The 16,103-nt window shown below is 48.9% G+C and overlaps 1 protein-coding gene across 1 annotated transcript in view; it reads left to right on the forward strand.

Moving 5' to 3' along the window:
• Positions 1 to 16,103, forward strand: part of GABBR2 (gamma-aminobutyric acid type B receptor subunit 2) — a 349,564-nt gene that overhangs the window by 254,439 nt on the left and 79,022 nt on the right. The window contains exons 9-11 of the mRNA XM_026013320.2: positions 7,169 to 7,249; positions 10,624 to 10,774; positions 13,833 to 13,965. Coding sequence (XP_025869105.2) covers positions 7,169 to 7,249; positions 10,624 to 10,774; positions 13,833 to 13,965 — 365 coding nt within the window. The remainder of the gene's footprint in view (positions 1 to 7,168; positions 7,250 to 10,623; positions 10,775 to 13,832; positions 13,966 to 16,103) is intronic.

The raw sequence follows: 16,103 nt of genomic DNA on the forward strand, positions 1-16,103 counted from the left end.
TACAACCTTGCTTCCTTAGGACACATTTCACTCTCCTCATTTCATGAGATGCTGTTACCACTGGTCCAGGAAAGCCCCTCTCATTTGTTTTTCTGTGCCCTTATTTCCAGCATTTGTTCTCACCCCGCAGCGAAAGGCAAACACTCTAAGTGTTTAATGCGTATATTGTGTTGGTATGTCCTTACAAAGCTGCTGTTTTGTATGCATGTATTATGATTTTTGTCAGTGCAACTGGATTATGCATCTTCTTCTATTTCTTTCTCTTTTTCCCCCTCCCCACTCAGCACGTTGTTTTTTGGAGATGCTTCCGTGTTCCTCTGTGTGCATCTGAGCCATAACTTTCACTAATTGTGCTTCACTCATCCACTCTCCCAGTGACACATACCCAGGCCGCCTTCAACTCCTGTACAAAAAATGGGTGTCGTTGTACATGTTCCCTTAGGAACCTAGCTGGGCATTTCTTTAGGACAAATGTCCAGGAGCAGAACTGTTGGATGGGATGGTGTGTGAATGCTGAACATGCCTAAGATCTGCCAGATGACTCTTTCAATGCCCACACCTATCTCCACTGCCACCAGCATGGGGATTCCTGTGTCCCTCCTCCCAGCAACACTTGCCAGCCCCTGGCTCTCTCATTTTTTTCCAGTTTAAAGGTATAAAGTAATATCATATTGTAGTTTTAAATATTATTTCTTTGATTACTAATGAGGTTTGGGCATTTATTCCTGTGCTTCTCAGCCATTTGTTGTTGAATTTTTTGATCCTTTGACCACTTTTATTTTGAGGGTGTTGTCATTTTCTTGTTGATTTGCAAGAGTTTCTTAAGTACTCTAAATATAAGTCCTCTTTTACCTTTAGGCTTTGCAAATATCTTCTCCCATTCAGTCACTTGTCTATAGACGTAAAGTCCTTGATGAACAGAAGTTCTTAATTTTGATGTGGGTAAATTCCTTTTTTCCCCCTCTATGGTTTGGGCTTTTGAAATTTCTTAAGAGTCATTTCTTTTTTTTTTTTAAGATTTTATTTATTTATTCATAGAGACACAGCTAGAGAGAGAGAGGCAGAGACCCAGGCAGAGGGAGAAGCAGGCACTATGCAGGGAGCCCGATGTGGGACTCCATCCCGGGTCTCCAGGATCAGGCCCTGTGCTAAAGGCGGCGCTAAACCACTAAGCCACGGGGGCTGCCCCTTAAGAGTCATTTCTTAATGCCCCAGGTCCTGATTGGACACAGAGGAGTGCTGAGCTGGGTACAATGTGACCCCTGCCCTCACAGAGCTCCTGGTCCAGGGGGCACAGACCTCAAGTGGTCCCATGTGATACGTGATAAGGGCGTTCAGAGGAGGGGCACTTGGCTCCACCTGGGAGATTAGGAAGGCTATATGGAGGAGGTGGCATCTGAGTTTCCTTTTCTATCCCTGAGTTTGGGATTCTGAAGGGCCAGTGGAACGTTAGCTAAGAAGAGGAGGAAAAAAGGTCTGTTCTAGGTGCAGATAATCTGTTGTGTTTACATGTGGACTGTGCACCCCAATATACTTAGCTTTTGTCCCTGGCCTCATTTGCCTAAGTCGATAAACAAATCTGTCCTTAGTAGAGTTATTATATTACCAAGCCATTTGGCCAGTGTCCCCCTGGCCTGTTAAAAATTTCCAAACAAAGGTCAATGATGTTAATTTGTTCCAAACATGGCAGTGGCATATTGTTTATAAAGACAGAGAAGAGTGTGTGCACGATTCAGGCCAAGGAAGCATGCAAGTCTGTCTCTGCTCGGAGCTGCTGAGAGGTGCTGCTCAGCCTTGCTCCTCACCCAGTGACAGGAGAGTCACTGTCTAGGGCCTGCTCACAGACAGTGACCTGGCTGGGAATCACCTCTAGGAAGGGCTGGCTGTCTGGAGAAGAGCAGAATCAAAGCCCACGAGCGCCATGTCCCCACCCCTGATGAACCACCAGGAGCAGGGTCCATGCGATGTGTGGCCCCCAGGCAGAGCCAGGACCTGGGGGACAGTTTTTCAAACCAATTGCAGAATCATCGAACAAGAGGTGGAGGCCCCAGAGATCTCCCCATCCAGCCCACTTGCTTTAGCAAGACCCAGGCAGAGGCCAGCACTCCCTGGGGGCTCCTTGCTGAGGTGACAGCAAAGCCAAGACTAGTTCCAAGGGTTCTGTCTACCAGCCAGAGCTCTTCCCTATCCCTGAGTTTGGGATATTGTCAGGAGGGCCTAGAATGGAGTCATTGTATACTATTTTTTTACTTTCGTTGAGTCAAAGCCATCCAGTGTTTTATTCCTCAGGGTCACACGTTGAGCCTATGTAACAGTTCTTTAAAGAGCACATATACTTCCCTCCATTCAGATCTAGAGCCAATTGAGGACAAATGGACAGTTAGAGGTGAGGGGAGTAGAACCCATGTGGCAGGCTATGGGCACCTGGCAAACGCAGGAGGTTGGCGACCCTATAACTCACTCTCCCCCGCCTGGAGGTCACAGTTCCAGAAGAAGGCAGGACCACTGATGGAAGCTGTTTCCCAGCCGTCTCTCATGGATGCTCTCAGGCCCACAGCCAGTGAATATTTTCAGACTGGGCTTTTTTTTGGCAGCCTAATCTTCACCAATAGGACCTATTTCCTTTATGTATCATCCAAGTCTAAAATCTGAAATAAAGAATGGGCTTTTTAGGGAGAACACCTCTCTTTGCCCCACAGTGAGGAAGCAGCATTGTTCTGCAGGAGAGGGGCTCTGTGTTCCACACTATTTTTAGCCTCTTCGAACAGAAAACATCGGCATCGAAGGACCTTGAGTCAAATCTAGGGGTTCTCAAGTCTGGCTGTGCAGTAAGGATCAGTGTTAGGGGGCTTTTAAAAATACTGCTGCCCAGAACCCACCACTCATCCCCTCAGAGGTTCTTGTATAATCGGTCCATATGAGGACTCTGACATAGGTGTTTTCCAGCACTTCCCAGGTGATGCTGTTGCCCAGCCAGGGCTGAGAACCACTGGAAGCCCTGCCATGTCATTTGCAGATGGAGAAATTGAGGCTCAGAGAAAAAGGCGGTCTGTCCAGAGTTACATAATAAGTCAGCGGCAAGCTGCGGCAGAGTTACGGGGCAGGGAGTCCAGCAAGTGACAGACTCAACCCTGCAGCCCTCTGCTCGATTCCTTCCTGCACCCCCACCCCCTGCTGGATCTTTCTGGCCTGTCCCCTAGTCCACAGTCCACAAGGCCCAATTGGCATCCATTGGGTGGTTAACGTTGTTTGCACAATGGAGTTGACAAGGAGGCCAAAAGTTAAAAATTGAGAGCACTGGGTGCCTATCGTGGTCACCACCAGCTGGGCCATAGGTGGATGGAGGAGTGCAGAGACGGCACCATCCTTCTACCTGCAGACCCGGGAGGGGCCCTGGGTAGAGGACTGTGGACGAGACTCTATGCTGCCTGGGGACACCATATGCAAGGCTTCAAGTTCCACTCAGGGACTAACTGGCTGACAGGAATCATAAGGCCAGGGCACACCTAGGGCATACTTCCAACACCGGGGGCTGACATCCATGCCCTAAGCCCACAGTAACTGAGGTGCTGTGGGGAGGAACAGTACTCAGGGAAGGCTTTCTGGAAGAGGTAGGTGGGTGTAGGGTTGGGCCATGTTGATACAGGAGGGGAAAACCACCTTCCAAGCAGCAGGACCATTATGGGGAACCATGGCAGTAAGAGAACCTAGGGAGTGTTTGGGGACCTGGCAAATAGCTCAGTTACTTTTATCATGAGGCAGACTACTATTTACCAAACACTTATTGTGAGTTAGACTGCAAGCCAGAAACTGCCTGTATTCTCTTCTTTAACCCTCATGGCCACTTTGAAAGTTCCCATTTTACAGCTACAGCCACCTGCTAACAAAGTGCAGGCCAGAGGGAAATATTATCTGCAAATGAGAGTAATTTTACCTCCCTTGTAGGGCTGGGTGAGGCTGTAGTCCCTAAACTAACGGCGGAGATTATGATTTTTTTTTTTTTTACCTTTGTATCTCCAGCCCGGAGCCTGGCACATAATAGGCACCCAGTCAATGTTTGTTGAATGAATGAATGAATGAATGAATGAATGAATGAGAAGTTAAGGGATTTAGCATAAGCGTCCCTGGTCGCCAAGATGTCCAAGACCACCTTGGTCAAGGATGAGAATAGAACCTCTTCCATCACCCATGCTGCTGCTTTTGAGGGATCTTTTAGGAGGAAATACCTGGGGCTGGGGCTGGGGCTGGGGCTGGGGCTGGGGCTGGCATGCAGTAGGCACTCCAGAAATGTGGGCTGAGTGACCAGCAGCTCTGCTCAGCATGGGTGGTCTCAATTCAGAGCCAGGGGAGCCAACTTTAGGCCCCCACTTGGTCACTGTCCGGCACGTGGCCCTGAGCGTTCACTTAACTTCTGTGAGTCTCCTCCCTCATCCGCAGCTGGGGGCAAATCATGCCCAGCTCATGGTTTGCCACGAACCTTACATGCAAGAACATGGGAAGCCCCTGTAAGTCCCCAAGCAGCACCCCAGGGAGAGATTCTGATGACTATGGCTGTCCTGGGAAGCCGAGTATGTGAGCCCCAGCCGGCCAGCAGCTTCACTTGGTGCCATGGGACAGTACATCAGGGTGTGTGAGTCAGAGGGGCAGGCTGTGCAGCTGGGGGTGCGGTGGGGTGCCAGCCACATCACTTCTTGGCTCCTGGTGATTTGTTCCAATCAGCCTGCATATTTCATGAGCTGCCTCCCCACACCAGATAAATAAATCAGGGCTTCCTCCTTAGAGCAGCAGGAGCTGATTGGGCTGAAGACTTCAAAAGGCCAGAGCAGGGATGCTGGAGCTCCCAGCAGAGTCTGCTAATGTGACATTTAGGAGCTGTGACCCAGGCAGGCGCCAGCCACCTGCACCGTGGCAGAGAGACCATCGTGAGGAGAAGGAAGTGACTTTTACCGCCCTGTTTTCCATCCCACAGTCAAAGGAACACAGGCAGAAGTGTGGCCTATGGGATTCCCTGTTCCGCTTCCTGAATGTTTATAAGGGACCAGCAGTACATCTGCATTTCTGCAAAGAAATTCACTTAGAGCCAGAGCCCCAGCCAGCCAGCAGCTCCTCTGGGTGCACGTTTGGAATTCCTGCAGCTGTGTCACTTGATCACCTCTGGGCATTCTGATGCAGGATCTGCAGCTCTGGGGACCTGCTTGGCCTGCGGGTGGGCACGTGGGCATTCCTCGCTGCAGTTATTACACTCAGGAGGCACACGCAGCCAATGGAGGGGGCAGCTTGGCAGGAATGGTCACCGCTCAGAGAGCCCATTGAGGCAGCCCCGTGTCAGCCGAAGAGCATGGCCTGTGGGAAGCACTGGATGTGAGGCTGGGCTCCATCTACTCTTAGAATCAGTGGGGCAGAGCGACAAGGGGGCATGCAGAGGTGCAACCTGCTGAGCTCTTTCCTCATCTGTACCTTGGCACTGAAAACACCAATTCCAGCTGTGAGAACTGAACAAGAAAAGGCACAGAAAGTTCCTAGCACAGATCCAGGCACACTGTCGAGGCTCAGTGATTCCTCGGTGGTTCTCCCCACCTCTCCTCAACCCTGTCAAAGCCAGGTCAGCCCCGGGGGCTTCACCCTCCAGTTCCACACCCCTTGTCTTTGGTCTTCCTTCCCTGGACCTGCTTTGTCTGTGGTCACCAGTACCCCCACATGCTAAATCCGCTCCTCCCTTGCTTAAGGGGCCTGTTGTTCTAGCCTCTCGGTGACATCGGATATTGCTGGCCAGCTCCATTGTGACATTGTCCCTTCCCTTGGCTCTCATAATGCCCACTCTCTCCTGCTATCCTGCCCCTGGCACCCTGGCCTGTCCTTCCCAGTCTCCCTGCAGCATCTTGCTCTGCCCGCCCCTCCCCACCCCCAAGAGGTTGGCGCTCCCCCCGGATTCTGCCCTTGGCACTGTCCCTAGGGATCTGCCCCCAGCCCCCTGCTCCAGCTCCCAGCTTACATGCTGATGGCCCCAACTATCAGCCCAGACCTGTCCCCTGTCTCCAGACCCAATGACGTCTCCACCCTCGTGATCCATGATCATGTCAGGCTCAGCACTTCCAAACCAGAACATGGCAATGTCCCCACTTCTCTGACCCTCTCCTGAGTTCCCCATTTACAGAATGGTACCTGAGCCCCCAAGACACTGGCTTCATTCCCCTGTTCCCTATATCCCCCACACATTCGATCACTCAGTTGTCCACATTTTACTTGGAGAAAAGAAACCTTTGTTAAATCTGACCCCCCCCCCCCCCCCCCCCGTTCTCCATTCTTCTTGCCACTGCCCTGCGCTGGTCCTCATCATCTTTATTTCTGGTGATGACCAAAACAATGGCCTAAACCTACATCAGAATAGTATCAAAGATGAAGGTAAATCCAAATGTATCACTTGGGCTTGAAAATACACCTAAACAAGTCAGTGTATATGAAGGAGATTGTGCTTGGTATGACGTAGCAGAGCAATGTGGCCTCTGAAAGATGCTAATTCCATCTCAGGATGCATTAATAGGAATATAATGTGCATAAAGAAGGAGGGGATAGTACCCTGTACTTGCTGCTGACCAGATCATGCCTAAAGAAGTACATTGGTCAGTCCTTAAGTCTACACTCTTTAAGACACAGTGACATTGTGTGGCGTGGCCCAGGTAGGGACCTGAAGAGGGCAGAATTAGAAATGATATTCTGTGAAGTGAGGTTGGGGGCTGGCACCAGGAGGGATGATCTGTCTGTGTCTTCAAGTCTTCAGGGCTGTCCTGAAGCAGAGGGAGCAGCAGGGGTCTGTGTGGTCCTAGATGACAGAGCCAGATACCAGGGGAGAATTACAAAGAGACCGTTTAGCAAAACGACCAGGAAGGACTTGGTAACAGAGAGAAGCCAGTTATGAGGGGGGTGGGCTGCTATCCACGAGGCACACAGCAAAGTGGGGGTAACCAGTGGCTGAGATGGTATAAGACGGCATCTTTTCCACCCCAGATCCAGTTGGAGGTTTTGCAGTTCTATCTGGAAAAGGCCCCAGGGAAAAGGAAAGCCCGTGAGAATATAGGCAGGGCCTGTGGGGAACAAGAGCTGGGACAGGAGCAGCCAGCCACGGGCCCGGGGCTCCATCTAACCAGCCACTGTCTCTTGCTCCCTGCAGACAGCAGGGAGGTGAAGGTGGGAGAGTACAACGCGGTGGCCGACACACTGGAGATCATCAATGACACTATCAGGTTCCAAGGTAAGGCAGGGGGGCTTCTCGTGGGAGGGGGTCTGCTCAGTGGCTCTGAAGCCTAGATATTGTGTGCCGGTTGGGGACAAGCTCAGAGTCCTTGGCTTCCTGGGGAAGAGGGATCCTCCTTTCCTCTCAACACATTGATTCCCTTACAGGGTCCCCATCATTCACATGGGAACTGGCTTCCAGCTCCTGCGGTGGGTCCCTGGAATTTGCATGGAGTGCTGTCTCTCTCCCAGGCATCTTCATTTAAACCAGTCCATGTGCCAGGAGGAATCTTGTTTAAATGTGACCTGGCTTCATTTAGCTCTGTCTCGTCCTTTGGAGAACAATTTGGTTGGGTTAGAAATAAGGCCTATCCACCTGCTGGTCTTCCTGAAGATCATTCTCTCCTCTTCTGCTAAAGAACTCTTCCTCAGCTTCTAGAACCAGATCGAATGACACCTCATCTGTGCAGTCTTCCCCGATTGCCCCCAGTTGAGCTAATGGCTCCCTTCTCTTGGCTTTCACAGTGTTTGACTCTGCCTTCCCATAGTCACTGTCTTTTGCATGGAAATTTCTAAGTTGTTAGACCATGAGCTCCCTGACTAGATCCTATCTGACTTTTAACTCCTAATACCAGCCAGGCTCTGACACATGTTGAAGGTCCATATTTGATTAAAACAACAACAACAACAACTAAACAGGTGATGGATCAAGTGAAGGGATGACTGGGTGGGTGAATAAATGGATGAACAGGTGAGCATATGAGTCAATAAAGTAGTGGGTGAGTGGATGGATGGACAGGTGGATGGATGTGTGGGGAGTAGGTGGGCTTAACCAGGCTTAATTTGCTTAAGTCCATTCTGCCCTCAACAGCCAAAATACCCTTGGCCATTGTGCTATGCTGAAGATTCTTCACCTCTGCTCAGAGCACTACCTGGTTCTGTTGTTCAGCAGAGGGCCCCACTCCATGGTATCCTCTCAAGACCTTCCTGAAGGGACTCCTCTCCATTTCTTGGCCTCTTCTTTCCAATCTTCCCAACCAAACTGCTTATAGTTCCTCAAATATACCAGGACACCACCGTGCCTTTGCCCCTGCTGGGTCCTCTGCCTAGAATGCCTTTTCTTCCTTCTCTTCCTTGTGGGCAGCCACCTTATTCATCTTCTGATGACCAGCTCTCCCTTCTGTAGCCTTTCCTGACTCCATCAGGGAGAACTGCACTCTTCACTCTGTTTCATGTTCGGGTGTCTCTGTGCCTGATGGACCACTATCCTTTGGAGACAGTTTGCAGAATGGTTAGAGCACAGGACTCAGGCAGGTCTGGGTTCAAATCCTGCCAGCTTTGCCACATACTAGCTATAAAAGTCACTTAACACCTTGAAAACTGTTGCTTCTATGTAAAATGGGAATAAGCATGTCTATGTGTGACGCTGTTGGATGGATCAAAGGAGAAAATCTCTGTAAGGCGCTTAGCCCATCGTAAGCATTCAGTAAATATGCTTGCTTATTACTGCCTTTTTCTTTTTACGTAGCTAGTCTATAAGTTCCTTGAGTACAGGGACTGTATTTTGGTTGGCTCTGGATCACTGGTGCCCAGTGCTGGGCCCAACAGGTAGAAAGTGATAATTAATGATGATTGGTCATCATTAATGATAATGAGTGAAGGTATAATGGTGGATGAAGGAATAGTGAAAAATGGGTGAATAATGAGTGAATGGATTGAGTGAAGAGCAAGAAAGAAAACTCAGGGCTGCTGCTACTGACATTTCTGAGAAGTCATTACCAAGTAGCTTCCATAATATCTCAGTCAAGGTGTCATTTTGGGTGGAGGAAAGGTAGAGTAAGGAAGAAGAGATGTTGTCAGTTTCCTGATGTTGCTTCTACGTGAAGGACTAGTGGTCATAATCATCATGTAACTGGTCCAAACCTCAGCCCTTTTCTCAATGCCCAGAGAGGGACTTGTTCCCAGCCAAGAACCAAGGGCACCCCCAGGTTTGGGAACAAGAAGCTGCCTGAGCCAGCCTAATGCAGCCAGAGGTTCACTTGGGGGTAGCAGGAGGGAAACAGAAGAATGGGCCAAGAAGTATTCAGATGTAGAGATTTCACTTCTGGAAGCAAGAAGTGATGTTACTTCATCCACCTTGTGTCTGCTTTTGCCCTGACTTTCAGCCCTTGAAGCCACTCCTTAAAAATGTTCCTTTACATGGAATTGCTTAAAGCTTTACATTAACCATGCCAGCAGGTCCTAGCTGTTTTCGAACCTGGCAACTTCCCTAGACTACTTAGATGGTTCTAACTCTTTTTATCCACTGAATGTTTCCAAACATATTTGAACCTGCTAGCAGAGTTTTTTAAACACAGATGTTCAGGGGAGATCTCAATCCCTGCTGCCACACCTGCCCATCCTCTGCTCATCTCCTGGGAACAGCAGGGTAACCATGGCTGGTACCCATGGCACGGCCATGGTGGAACCATCATGACCCCTGGTGGGGCTCCCTGGGCTCCCTGCTTTCCCCACCAGAGAAAAAAGCCCCAGTGTTTCACAGTTCTTCAGCAGAGGCCTGACTTGGAATAGCAGCTAAGAAAAAAGGGATTTGTAGGAAGTGGGGTGGAGTCGGACGGGTCCCTGCACCCCTCCTCCCAAGCCAGCCTGTATCCAGTCGGTTTTGCCAGTGACCACAAAGATGAGTCTTCTCATCTTTGGCCTCAGGGCTCCCCTAGGTTCCTGGTGCCCTTGGAGAATGAGCAGGGACAGCTCTGCAGTCACACAGAGGAATGGAATCCCACAGGTCTGGTCCAGTCCTGGCACAGCAGGGAGGGCAAAGCATGCCAGTAGCTTCTGCCTCCCACAGTGAGTGAGACTTATGAAAATGGAAAACCAGGAAAAGCTTTTACAACATAATGACCTTGAGGCAGGAAACCCATGCCCAGAGACATACATGTCTCCATGGGACTGACAGGCGAGCTGTCTGCCCTGTTGAGGGTGATCATTATCATGTCTCAGAGCAGAGAGCCCAAGCCAGGTTCCTCACCCCCGGTGGCACCCAGTGGTACCCACTCACAGCATCCAGCCCTGTGCCTTCCGAGCTGCCATTACCTTTGGGGACAAATGGGGATGGTTTTTCAACAGGGTAATTAGACCAAATCAAATTCTAGTCTTTTAATGGCTATTAAATGCATCACAAATTCCTTATTGATTCTATTTAGAGAAAGAAATAAGTCCTAGCTAGGGCTCCCTGCCAGTAGACTGGCCAACCACTGGAGCCCTCTCGCCCAGTAGATGTGTCCTGCACAGAGGTTATGCACAGATGCCAGATGGCAAGACACACAGGCAAAGATGTTCTCAAGGGCTGACTGTGCCCTGGGCTTGGCTCATGTCTGTTCCTTGGCCTTTTAGGATCCGAACCACCAAAAGACAAGACCATCATCCTGGAGCAGCTCCGAAAGATCTCCCTACCTCTCTACAGCATCCTCTCTGCCCTCACCATCCTGGGGATGATCATGGCCAGCGCTTTCCTCTTCTTCAACATCAAGAATCGGAATCAGAAGTAAGCCGTTCACTCCCTCCTCTTGGACTGATGCTTTCTGGATTGACAAACCTCATGGATAAAGTGTAGGGGCGTCACATGACAGATGCACCAGGGCACAGAAGAGGTTCTCAGGGTGGCTTTCTAAAGTGTTTGTTCAGTCACTAGGATGTTATTAGTTGTTCCATGTGCATGTGTGCACACTGATACACACACACACACACACACACACACACACACAGCTTGCTAGTTGCACAGGAGGGCTGGGTTAAATCAACTCTGAGTCCATAGGCCTCCTCGGAGCTTTGGCTATGCTCCTGCACTTTGAACCAGTCCAGGAGGAAAAATACAGAAGGGAGAATTTGCCCAAACCCCCCATAATCCCGCCCCCAGCATCTTGGGGAAGCATTGCCCGAGGCAATCACTGAGTTTACTAAGGGGCGCTCCCCCTCCGTACAGTACTTTACCATCTGAGAAGCTTCTCCCTCATGTCATTCTCACTAGCCCCTCAGATAACTCCCCAGATCACAGACAAGAATACAGAAGCCCAGTGACAGAGGGAGGGCCACTGTCTGAGCCACACCTGTCCCCTGCCTTTCTGGCTTTGGTTTCGTCTCTGCCACACATGTTCTTCACTCTCTGGAAGAGAGCAGCTCACTCACTGAGTTATTCTGGTCGGCCGTGGGTAGAACAGGCCACCACCCAAGTGGTGGTGTTTACCGAGCATGGCCAGCTTCTGTGGTTTCCTTAGCAAATCCCTGATCCCAGCTCCCTGTGTTGTTGGGGAGCCGCTGAGCAGGGGCTCAGAGTGGGGGCCACCAGGGGCACAGCCTCAGTGACATGGAGCCCAGAAGCCCCACGCTGTGTGACCTTCCCGGCTGCCAGGAGCAAGCCTGATTCCACAGAGAACCGGGTTTGTTGTTGTTGTTGTTGTTGTTTTCTATCTCCTTGCATCCAAAGGAAGAATTTCGAGGCTCTATATTTTGTTGTTATTGTTTTCGGTTTTTATTAAGTCAAACCTATTTCCTGAAGACCAAAAAGACTTGTGTTCACCGTTATTTTATTTTCTATACATCAATAACACATATGCTGAAGAAGAAGAAGAAGAAGAAGAAGAAGAAGAAGAAGAAGAAGAAGAAGAAGAAGAAGAAGAAGAAGAAGAAGAAGAAAAAGAAGAAGAAGAAGAAGGAGAAAGAAAAAGAAGATAACTTTGTCTACTCTGTACAAACTTTAACCGATGACCATACCCATTAGTATTTGGCACAAGGCCTGGGCACATAATCAGCTCTCAATTAATAATCAGACTCCCTTTCTACAAGCTTCCAAAATACCTACCCTAACAGCAAGCTGTCCCTATCATAACACTAAACTCCTTTAATTCTTTCACTGCCCCGTTTTGGCCTCCTGTGGAAAATGACAGTTACTCTCTCCAGTAGGCTGGCATCTCTGAATTTTTTACTGGCCTTGCACATTAAAAAATCTGAAAGAGAGATGCCTGGGTGGCTCAGTGGTGAAGGGTCTGCCTTGGGCTCAGGGTGTGATCCTAGGGTCCTGGGATCAAGTCCCAGATTGGGGTCTCCATAGGGAGCCTGCTTCTCCCTCTGCCTGTGTCTCTGCCTCTCTCTGTGTGTCTCTCATGAATAAATAAAATCTTTAAATAAATAAATAATTAAAAACCTGAAAGACATAAGAATAAATGTCACAGGAGTTCCAAGTTCCCCTCACTTTCATGTCCCTACATGGTACCTATCTGTTAAGGTCCTTTTACTCCAGGTAACCAGCTCTACTCCTGGCCTTTCCCTGCCCCGGCTTCCTGTGGTAATAAGGATGAAGGGGCCTTTCCAGTCCATGGTTTGCAAAAGGACCCCCAGGAATCCAGTGTCACATCAACTTCACACACACCCTGGGCAGTGTGATCTGTGCTCCCTCTTTACTTATAAGGAGACTCAGCCAGGCTGAGTGGCCCTGCCAAGGGGGCACCTCTGTACGGTGGCCCCACCCAATGTCCCAACTCCGAAGCCTCATGTGATCCATAATTTGCATCAGGCTTCTTGTCTCTCTCCCATTTGGACACATTGCATTTTTTCTTAAATGTGAAAGGATTCAGAGAATGGCAGAGTGCAAAAAAAAAAAAAATTGGGCAACAACTGAACCTAATTACAACCTGCAAAAGAGCACCTGGACCAGGGGGCACCTGAAAACCCAAGACAGACTGAGTGGATGGTGCTGGGGTAGCCAGGCACTTCTGAGGGGGAGTTCCAGCTGGATGTTGGTCTGACCCAGGCCTGGCTTGCTAGGCAGCTGGGAGCCAAAGCAGAATTCCTGTAGGAGGTGAGAGACAAGCATACTCCCAAGTCTGGGAGTATAAAGAATGTCCCCAACAGTAGCCTAGTAAAGATAGGGGCAGGGGTGAGGATAGAGACTCCATTGTCCATTTTATCACCTAATGCCTAGGTGAAGCATTCTTATCCACATGTGTGACCCCTTTGTGCGTAAGACTGGGTGAGCTTCAGATGACCAAAGTGAATGCTCACGTACCACCTGGCAACCATACTTCCTGAGCAGCCCTGAATGCTCACCTCTAGACCTCCTAGGCCTGGCCCCCGCGACAAGGTAGAGGGTGGTGTGGCCTTCTTCCCCTCATCTCCTTCTTCCCCGAAGGCTGCTGAATTAAAATGTAGAATTCTCTAGACTTAGCATATATCTTCCCAGCCCCAGAGGGCAAAACAAAACAAAACAAAACCTGTTGACTTAATGTTTCTGTGTAAACTGAAAATGAATGGTTGAAGAAGCTTGGTGTTACAAGCTGCCCCTAGAGAAGTGACAGGCGAACTTGACGGAGGAAAAATCCACCAGTAGAATTAGACAGCATCCGGGGTCCTTCAGTGAGAGGGAAGCGGCCCCACAGCAGGTGCACAGCCTGGGGTGGCGGCAGGGGTGGGAAGTGGAGGAAACCAGGTTTGCACTTCTCACTCCTCTAACCGTGGCAACACTCAACACCTAGTAGGCATTCAGGAAATGTTTGCTGGAGGAATAAGGACCTGCACAGTTCTGTTGACTGGAGTCTTTCTCTTGGCAGGCTGATAAAGATGTCCAGTCCCTATATGAACAACCTCATTATCCTTGGAGGGATGCTCTCCTATGCATCGATATTTCTCTTTGGCCTTGATGGATCCTTTGTGTCTGAAAAGACCTTCGAAACACTTTGCACTGTAAGTCATTCTGCATGTTCCAGGGGGATGGGATATCAGGTTTTCTTGGTTTTCCATCCTCCAAAACACAGATACAAACCCAAAAACAAAAATACGTGAACAGGCAAAAGACAACTCATTCAGCTGTTCGTGCGGTTTCAACCGGGCAGTATGTTGTTGCTTTCAGACCAGAATGGACTTCAGTGTTGCCTACAGAATTAAGATCAAGGATTTATCAAGCCACCGCTAGAAAAAAGCCCCCCAAGAGATGAGCAGATAGTCTATAAAAGGGAGGGAGGAAAACCACCACCCAGAAAAGGATCTACACCTGGCGTCAGGGTCAGGGCCATGTAAGAAGGAAGAAGTCTGCCCATGTATCTCAAGAACTGTTAACAGAATATAATGAGAGGTGTCTGTGCCTATGACTTTGAGTCATGTAGAAAAAATCAGAGCCACTATTTTCTATTTAAGCAGTGTTTCTCAACCCATTTTTTTCCTTATTGCTCTTCTAAGAAGCCTTTTTAGACTTGTTTATAATTATCTCCTCATAAAAATTTAATACCAAAGATATACTATATGTTTGTTTATGTACTATATGTATATCTATAGTTTATACATGAAAGAGTAGTATTTTCACATTTAAAAAGCAATGTTTGCAGAACGCATGGGTGGCTCAGTTGTGGAGTGTCTGCCTTTGGCTTAGGGCATGATCCCGGGGTCCTGGGATCAAGTGCCACATCGGGATCCCTGTGGGGAGCCTGCTTCTCCCTCTGCCTATGTCTCTGCATCTCTCTATGTTCCTCATGAATAAATAAATAGTCTTTAAAAAATAAAATAAAAATAAAAATACAAACCAAATTTGCCCCTTGGGAACTAGATCACCCCCGTTGAGAATGCATGTGCTTAAGGAAACCCAAGACAGTGTAATTTATTTACTATATCTTAGAAATCCTATTTTGAAAATTAATAACCGTGTTCTAAATATTTGTTGCCTCTTTGGTGGTGTTGGTGGTGGTTTTTTTCTACAAGAGAAAAAGATGCATTAGCAATTAACAGTGGTGTAGAACTAACTCTCAGTTGAAAGTATCATCGGCTCACTATTTAAAATGAGAATGAGCAGTTGGGATTTATTTCTGGACTTTGACTACTCTGATCTCTCAAAACTGGGTTAGCCATTTGGGTCTCTGTATTGTCCCAAACGCAGTAACTCATCCAATTCCTGGCCTGGAGGACCAGAGCTAGAAGGGATGGCCAAAGGATCCATGTCGGCTAGATTGATAAAAAGCAACTCTTGTTGTTACTGTTTTCTTATAAGGTATTAAGAGCAATGTAGACCCTTTTTTGCACAGCAGTCCCTTTTGGATTATACTTGCTGCTCTGAAGTCTCAGTGTCGCCCACTACTGGACATTTATGGATTGCAAACTGGCAGGGAGGGGTAAACAGAGCGGAGGACCTCTTCCAGGTGCTGCAGGTCAGCACCCACACCTTGGACTGTCAAGACTGCATCCGGTCCCCATGCTCTGAGACAGCATGTGGAAAGAGGGGAAGCCCCCTGAGTCCTGCAGATGATTAGATTGGACTGACTCTCACCTGGCATCAAGAAATTGTTAATATTACCAGTAACTGGATGTGAATTGCCTAGCGAGTGAGATGCCTACAGAACACTTACTTTGTCTAAAAGGTCCCATGTGAGAAGTGTGTGGTCAAGTCTCTGATACCCTGGAGGACAGGGAACTTTCAGAGAAGCACCATGAGCTGCTCAAAAGTCCCTGTGGGTGTGGTTTAGCTGTTTGTCACCTCAGGAGTATGACCCTTTGGCACAAGGATGATGACCATGGCTTGTGGGAGTCTTGCTCCTCTGAGGGATGCTGTGAAGACCTTTCGGTCCCCCACATTTAATTCCCCTCCATTTGTGCTCAGCAGGTCTTTTGACTTTTGTGCCCTTGCACTTTCATGGATGCCAAGTGTGTCCAAGGTCAGCTTCCTTGGGCAGAGGTGAGGCCACAGTAAGGGGCTGCTTCTGAATACTCAGAAAAAACTAAGTGAGGAGAGTGGGGATTTCCTTCTCCCCTCTGCACCGGAGGACACCCCCCCCCCCCCCCCGTGTTTGAAGAGGCAGTGATTACAGCAATAACGAAAACTGTATCAGGAGCTAGTC

Source organism: Vulpes vulpes, chromosome 12, assembly GCF_048418805.1.
Source record: "Vulpes vulpes isolate BD-2025 chromosome 12, VulVul3, whole genome shotgun sequence".
Lineage (NCBI taxonomy): Eukaryota > Metazoa > Chordata > Mammalia > Carnivora > Canidae > Vulpes > Vulpes vulpes.